The sequence below is a fragment of the Barbatula barbatula genome (genome assembly GCF_947034865.1).
Source record: "Barbatula barbatula genome assembly, chromosome: 7".
Lineage (NCBI taxonomy): Eukaryota > Metazoa > Chordata > Actinopteri > Cypriniformes > Nemacheilidae > Barbatula > Barbatula barbatula.
In genome coordinates, this window is record NC_136770.1 from 21,361,111 (window position 1) to 21,369,990 (window position 8,880).

An 8,880-nucleotide genomic window follows, 5' to 3' on the forward strand; every position below is an offset into this window, starting at 1 on the left:
TTGTCTATTTATGTCCACAAAGTACATAATGAACATTTCTTAGAATTTAAATAAAGCCACACCAAACCCAACAGAATAAAGGGATACACCTATCTAGTAACAGGTACACCGGGTAATGTTGACACTGCTGTCATTACATCATCAACAATAAGTGCAAAGAAGTGAACTTCCACTTTGATATAGTGAAATTTGCAGAGCGCCTAAATTTGGCAGGCTGGTGGATTAAATACTCTACTGCATATATAATTTGATCTAAACACAATTGTTCAACCTGGTCTTATAGGAAATACATACCTAATACGTACTTTTTGCAGCGCCACTTGTTACATTTTTCCAACAATAAAGTGTGAGTCATACAATTCATTTAACTACGTATTTTAAAATGACTATTGGTTAGCATTCTTCCTTATCTGAATTGTGAGAAATCTCAGATCCGTACAGCGATGAAGGGTTAATCAGTGATTTAAAGAAAGAAAGAAAGAAAGAAAGAAAGAAAGAAAGAAAGAAAGAAAGAAAGAAAGAAAGAAAGAAAGAAAGAAAGAAAGAAAGAAAGAAAGAAAGAAAGAAAGAAAGAAAGAAAGAAAGAAAGAAAGAAAGAAAGAAAGAAAGAAAGAAAGAAAGAAAGAAAGAAAGACAGAGTGTAAATGTGTAAATCCTTAATGTAACTATTAAACTTAAACTATTTTGGTGTGAACTGGATTTGGTGTAAACATTAATTGTTAACACATTCGTTTGTATAAATACCAAGCATGACACGCGTGGCAAAAAGGAATGTAAATATTCCAGCGATGGCACTCAGTGGTAGAAATGTGTAAGCGCAACCAGACTGGTGAAATCCACCCAGTACACTGATAAAACAGCCCTGTGGATTCTGTGCGTGTGCAGACGCGGCTGTCGTGTCCGAGCACCTCTATAGGATCAAGTGAATCCAGCTTTGCATTACATATATCTCATTTCATAACCAAGACATACAAAATGGACTTGGAGGATTTTTAGGTAAGTGTTTTTCAATTGCCATCTATTAATTCGTGTAAATTTCTGTTTGTCCTAACGAAAATAACATTTAACATAAAAGATAACTATTAAACCGTAACAACAGTAACAGTCATTTAAGCCTGGTATTGTAAAATTGTGGTTTTACATGGTAACCAATGCGCAAAAAAAGACACTTACTTTTAATAAAATCTTTGTTGATTTTTTATTTTTGCTCTGAGTAAGACAACACTGCGGTGAGCTACCTTAGTTTTAGAAGATGCGTATTGATAAATATTTGAAACTTTGATTCTACACTGCTAGTCATGTTGCTTATGATGTGAGTAATATGAACTCAAAGCACTATTTTGTATTTGTGAGCATCAATATATGTATTTTATTGCTCCATTGTATCTCCACCTAATGTTTCGTTATTTTATTTTGCAGCGAACCCGACTATTCATTTTTGAACCATCGACATATGGTGTTGTTCGTTGTACACCACTACGACATCCTTAAGCAAATGTGTCAAACATAGTTTGAGTTTGTTGTACACCTCTACGACATCCTTAAGCAAATGTGACATAGTTTGAGAGCTTAGAGCATAGAGCCGCGTGCGTGTCCCGTGGGAGCAGTGCGCACGGAGGCGCATTTTACGCACTATGGAGAGTCCCCTAAAAGACGCGCTTTTCTGGCCCTTCAACGATTCGCTTGTGAACTCCAGCAGAGGAAACGACAGCGCTGGGTTGAATCAAACAACAAACCCCCTGAAGCGTAACGAAGAAGTGGCTAAAGTCGAGGTAACGGTCCTAGTTCTGATCCTACTGTTCGCGCTCGCTGGCAACCTGTGCGTCCTTCTGGCAATCCATACAAGCAAACATGGCCAGTCGCGGATGTATTATTTCATGAAGCACCTGAGTATAGCAGACCTGGTGGTGGCGGTTTTTCAAGTACTCCCTCAACTTATCTGGGACATCACTTTTCGCTTTTATGGTTCGGATATACTGTGCCGCTTGGTGAAGTACTTACAGGTGGTTGGCATGTTTGCGTCGACCTATATGTTGGTGCTGATGTCGACGGACAGGTGTTTGGCTATATGGCAGCCGCTGCGGTCCCTGCGTCGTCGAAAGGACCGTTTTTACGTTGTCGCATCATGGATTATGAGCCTGCTTTTCAGCGCGCCCCAGGTGTACATCTTCTCGCTTCGAGAGGTTGGAGACGGGGTGTACGACTGCTGGGGAGATTTTATTCAGCCCTGGGGCGCGAAGGCGTACGTTACGTGGATTAGTCTAACCATCTATGTCATTCCTGTGGCCAGCCTAAGTGTTTGTTATGGTCTGATAAGTTATAAAATATGGCAAAATTTTAAGCTGAAGACCCGAAGGCAACAGTGTCTGTCGCTGACCCCGCGCCTCGCTAAAGGAGCTGCGCTCTCTCGCGTCAGTAGCGTCAAACTGATATCCAAGGCCAAGATCAGGACAGTGAAAATGACGTTTGTGATCGTCCTGGCTTATATCATCTGCTGGACACCGTTCTTCTTCGTTCAGATGTGGTCAGCCTGGGATCCGATGGCTCCAAGAGAAGGTAATGCAAGAGGGAGCTTTAGTTCTGCAAATGTTGTGTAGATGTGAGACGTAGTGGCCACACAAAGCCTTAGGACACATAATACACTTCCGTTTATTATTTGGTTGCATTTAAGCAACATATTAAAATGCAACCATCATAAAATGCTTTCGTCAAAATTGTTCAGATACATGTTTTGCTTTTAGTTTTAATATACTGACCCCAATGTAATTTTGAGTGGAGCACACATCAAAACTTTCCCTAAGTTAAAAGGTACAATAGTCTATTTATTTCTTCATCGGATATTTGTTGTATGTATATATTGATAATTTAATCTGCATTCTAGATATGTGTCCAAAAGCTTTCCTGTTGCTCAGTCGTTAGAGCACTCTGCTATCAATGCCAAGGTAATGGGTTCAACTCCAGGTTATTGTATATAGTCAGAAACAAATGTATAGTACAATGAATAGTGGTTAAAGGTAATTGCCCAAATTGTTGAGGGGGGTGCACTTGGTTCTAAGAAAAGGTCTGACATAATTTGTTTCTGGTTTTATGTTTTGCAATAAAATGAATACATTTTAAATACATTTCTCGTAGAAATTAATCAGAAATCTTAATTAAAAACAATGGCAATTCATAGGTCAAAAAAGTGTATTCGCTCTCTAATACCCTTTGGAGTCACTGTAAACTAAGTAAAGTAGTTTGCAAGATCAGGGCGAACCCTTTATGAACCAACAAACAACACAAGAAACATATCTCTGATCTGGATGTCTAAAAAAAACAGGCCATATACTAAATACTAAGAATTTTAATTTTTTTGTTTAATGTTTCACTCAAATTTTTGTTTAGGTAATATAATTTACCTTAATTGAACACCCTCGTTTAGATCTATACATATATATATGTATGCTTTCATCTTTTGGGGAGAATATCATATAACCTATGGCAATGTATAGAAATTCAAATCAAACAACTCTATATAAGATCATTCTGCATATAGTGTGCTTTTCATTTGATTATTTGTCTCTGCATGTACGCGTGTTGCACCAGCAGGTGTCACCAGAGTGCATGGTATAACATTCACATACATAAAGAAAACTTTTCAACTAAACAGTCAAACTATGTTTTCAGGACATTTGTATATGCTGTATTAATATACAGTTCATTGTGTATAACATATGTTGGGCAGAATATATATTTGTATGTTAAGTTTACATTATTGGGATCAGTGAGTCAGTGTGTGTTTGAAAAAACGACCCTGTCTGTAAATTCCAGACTGACTGAAGTGATTTCATCATTAATGTCACTATGAATACAATTTCTGGCATGGCCTTACTCAGTCAATATTAAACCGATCAAGGTTAGATTTTTGAATAATGTTCTTTACATGTAAAAAAACACGACAACGTCACATAAGTATTATTTACAAATACAGGGCAGTGCATAATCTTGATGTTTTATATTCTTGTCTAAATTACTTTGCAAATATGTGTACTACTTTTTTGTCTTGTCCTTGTCAGCCTTGGCGTTTATCATTGCCATGCTTCTGGCCAGCCTGAACAGCTGCTGCAACCCCTGGATCTACATGTTTTTCGCCGGTCATCTCTTCCGGGATCTCATGGAGCGCTGTGTTACGGCATCAAACTGTGGCTGTAAGAGGCAGTGGAGATCTAGGAATCATGGCACTGGTGCCATGCGGAGTAGCAGCAGTCAAAAGAGCGTGACACAGACCTCGACCACATGATACTGTACATGTCACCTTCATGGCCAAAGCTATAAAAAAAGCAAAGAAATCGTGATTGGGATACTAAATTATGCCTGTGTAAAAAGTATTTAAGGAACATTAAAATATATTCAGCGCTACGAGACTTTCCACAAAGATCCATCGGTGGGCAATGGGATTAACATCCATCTCTCTCATCTTCACTAATGCGGTTTGGCTGTTTGTTCATTATTTTGAGTGATTTCCCCTGACGGACAAAACAATTGCCAGTTTTGTGACCGTTGTAACCACAGTCTTCTAGTTGAGGAATCATCTCCTGGGTTTTGTATGGAGCAGCTTGTCTTTGCTTGTTGTTATGAACCCCTTTTACAAATTCACACCTCGTTCTCCTGTGTATTTTCGTGGGACACAAACCCCCAAAATCTCTCCATAACTTTCCCATCTTTGCCATCAGTATCTTTTGAAGAAACTCTTATAAAAAGTAATTGCTTCTGTCACAGATATAAATCCATTTATTAGATCAATGAAAACTGAATAGTCTGGATGAAATTAAATTAAATAAAGATAAGGTGTCATTCATTCAGCCTAATGATCCAACAAATGGACATTTCTGACTTGGTGTTTTGGCTTTTATTGCTGTCATTTTAAATAATAATGTCTTATCCAAGAACCAAACAACTATTCAATGGCATCTTTTTAAGTGCTGTTTTTTCACATAGTTTCTCAGTGGTGCTGTGGTTGTTGTGGTTTGTCCTTAAATTGTTCAAATGTGTTATTAGTGTAAATATGTATACCATTTCTTTCCAAATGTTTGCATTAAGTGCATCATTAAATGACAAAACAACAAGTTTAATATAGGTGACTCTAAACCTACTTATTTGCACACAAACAATAAAACAAAAGCGAGCATAAAGTCTTTGAGGGATTGTAATTATTACACAGAACCTGATGTTTGTGTCCAGTACGGATACTTTGAAGAGGCCCATTACAGAACATTGGTCCCTGTGGCCGCCAGGTCAAGGTCTGTGTTTGTGCATGTGGGGTTGGTTTCAATGTACGAGAGGAGGCTTTTTAGGAAATCTCATACTGGTTTGGTTCGGTTCTGCTATCTTGATCCATCTTCATTCACAAAACAGTTGTTACAAACATAAACAGGACACAAGGGTGCCACGAAGCACGCACGCACTTGAGCGTCCAGTCCTGCTGTATATGATGATGAGGTCAGTTCAGATCACTCTAAAACCACAGAATTATTCATTTAAAGATGTCCTGCTAAATAAATGCCCCAATGTGTTTTGTGTTGCTGATGCCCATCTCACAGCAGCAGACTCGCGTTTGGATGGAGCATTCCTTCGCACTGAAGTTGATTCCCATCACAGCGTGAGACGACAGAGCTGCTTGTTACTAGAGACTCCGGTGAAGTTCACCACATTGCTGTTTAATGAACTGAAAGTTGAGGAGCAGAGCTGAAGTTTGAGTTCTGAGCTTGTTAGTCTTTGTTTGTTTTTTTAAGTTTTCACAATGATACAAAATATTTTGTATTGAGGGGTCAATGCAATAATTGCTGCTTTTAAAAAAGGTTTTGTAATTAACAGTTGCATGTTTTGTAGTTATTCGTACATGAACAACTTTGATTTTTGGCATTATTTTGGCAACAGAGTCTGTCTCTGCAAGACTGGCAACACTGATGTGGCATATTGCCAAATAATTTTTTTACAATATGTGTTATAATACAATTTTGTTACTTGTCCAATTTAAGTTCATTCAAAAAAAAATTTAAAACATGTTTTTTCGTGTTCAGTGATCTAACTTTAAGGTATAGTTCACCCAAAAATGAAAATGATTTAATCATGCCATATAACTCATGCCATTTCAAACCTGTGTGACAGAAGATATTTTGAAGAAATTTGGTAAACATCCTTTCACTTCTACTGTATGGACACAAAACCAATGCAAGTCAATAGGTGCCGGTTAACATCATTCTTCAAAATATATTCTTTTGTGTTTTGCTGAAGAAAGAAAGTCATACAGGTTTGACATGACAAGGGTGAGTAAATGATGACAGAGTTTTCATTTTTGGGTGAAAAATCCCTTTAATCCTTTCAATCTGGGACAATATAAATGTATTGTGTTGTGTTAAAAATAAAAATATAACTGAGCAGAGTTGTACTTGAAGAGTAATTTTTATAATTAAGTGTTATTTTATGGGTTTTTCGATAAAGGTGAATATTTATTTATCTTAAAGATGTAGAAGAGTTTGTTTTATATATTTTAAACTTAAACTTAAACTCAATGAAAAGTTTTGACATTGACTTAAAATAATTGAGCTTAGCTCTTATATCAAAATTTTACATATAAAAATCATATTTGTGTAACAAACAGAAGTCAATAAGTTAAATTTAGGTTAAATTTAATTTCGATGATATAAAGATATATGATATGATTGAATTATATTAAAAGGATCAAAATTTGAAAATTAAACACAACACTATGAGACTGCATAAGGAATGTGTTATATTGTGTAATAAGCATTTTATTGAAAAGTGCAGGAAAGTTCATATTGTCCAGGTTTGGAACATGTCACCCAGTCAAAGAGTCTCTGTGGGTATACACCCACATACAAACAGTACATGAAACGCATAAAAACAAGGTACTGTTGCGAAATAAGCTTTACAACATCATTTACAAAGGAGAGCATGGACTGTTAAAATGACTTTAAAGGAATTAAAAACAAAGAAAGTCATAGTTTGGAATGACACAAGGGTGAGTAAATGACGACAGAACTATCGGGTGAACCGTTTCTTTAACTCCAAGCATAATGAACGGATGTAGAACTGTCTAATATTTCACAGAGGGATGGACAGACAGACAATTCTTATATTTTCTCTACTTGAGTTCAGCTGTTTCTCTCTCAGCACATCTGATAGATGACAGGGACACAGGTGTCTGTGATAACACAGAAACATTATACGGTCAGCATTAAAATAAAGCAGTCTCTTATCAGTCCGTCTCCATGGTTACAGAAGAACAGGTGAGGGGTTCACAGCACTATGAATCTCTTGTTGTGTTTGACCTCAGTCACACTTTTCATTATGAAGAGATGTTTCCACCCGTACAGCTCAATTCAGCACTGACTGAACTGATGGGATACGGGGTGAGCATTAACATGAAACACTATTAGGTTTCCTGCAGCGCAGGACACAGGTGATTGTATTTTAAATAAGGTAAAGATGTACGGTCAACTGAGCTGTATCTGCTGACGCAAAGCATACTTAACTCAAAATTTTAGATTGATGTTTGTAAAATCAGATATGCAAAAGATGTTAAAGAAACAGATATACAATGAGGTCCAAGAACTGTCTGGTTACAAGAATTTGTCCAAATGTCTTTCTCTGTGTTCAACCAAACAAAGATATTTGTTACAGAGAGTGAGTAATTCATGACAAAATTGTTATTTTTGGGTGAACTGTCCCTTTAAATGTGTTGAGTTCTAAAGTTCAGAAGTATTGTAAAATAAACAATTTAAAAACATCAACATCTCCAAAAGCATGTATTTTGTGTTTACTTCAACAGTGATGCAAATTAAATCGAAACCAGATTGTATACAATGATGTAATTGTAATTGTGAGCCAATTTTCTCGAAATGATCTAATTTAAACGTTTTGACCTTCTATTCTCCAAAATGTAAAAAACAATTTGTACATCTTTCTAAGTATAAGGCACAAATGAGTGTATAGTTTCTTTTTAGATGTTTTAATGTTTGTATGTGGAAAGTATTTAATAAACAATTTATCTTTAATGCAATCAATAAACAAAGTATGTCTGGATGGCAAAGATACTGATTTCACACAAAACAGGGTTCTTTAGGTGGCGATTTTGGAGCAAATTTGTACGATTTGATTTGTAACAAAGTGTGCGATTGTTTAAAAAAGAAGCTTGACCCCTAACCCCGTCCTGAAATGCAACCATTATTAGCAGATTGTGATGTAGCCTACTAATTAATAAACATTAGCTACCTTATAAGATACTTGTGAATTGCCATGAGATTGTTTGATAATCTTATAAAGTGAAATCCCACAAATAACGAAACACAAGTGATGATCAGATCTACAATTATTATTAAAACATTAGTCATTCTTAAATAAGGTGAAAGAATATGACCAATGCAAGTTAAGTCTTCACTACATTACATAAATGAATTCTTCTCTGATGCTCTAATCCCCCTCCAAACGACTTCGAGGCACTTTTAACTGAATCGGGTGTCCGGTCCGGTGTCATGAGGGCATGTTTACCCACAGGTTACCATCACGTCCGCCACGGAAACATTCCATTAAAGTAATTAGTCTAGCCAGCGGAAATGTGCAGTGGTTTGACAGCGCTGGCAGGTGCTCATTTACCCCTCACTGTGACACACACACTCAAACACAAATATATACAGTACATGCAAAACCCAACGTGTTGCATCCCGTGATGAGAACACAGCCATTTTGTGTGGGATGGAAGAAAGACTTCATGTGAATATAAACAGACATGGAAGCCATACTGTTGATGTCACACTATATACTAAGACAAACATCTCTTTATTTCTATCAATCGTATTTACAGTACAGTAATAATTTACC

The 8,880-nt window shown here is 36.6% G+C and overlaps 1 protein-coding gene across 1 annotated transcript; it reads left to right on the forward strand.

The window, feature by feature from the left end:
- Nucleotides 1-858: 858 nt before the first annotated feature.
- oxtrb (oxytocin receptor b) lies at nucleotides 859-6,396 on the forward strand. Its single transcript, XM_079461377.1, has 3 exons — nucleotides 859-996; nucleotides 1,420-2,556; nucleotides 4,056-6,396. The coding sequence occupies exons 2-3, from the start codon at nucleotides 1,635-1,637 to the stop codon at nucleotides 4,277-4,279; spliced, it is 1,146 nt and encodes a 381-aa protein (XP_079317503.1). The 5' UTR covers nucleotides 859-996; nucleotides 1,420-1,634; the 3' UTR covers nucleotides 4,280-6,396.
- The last annotated feature ends 2,484 nt before the right edge of the window (nucleotides 6,397-8,880 follow it).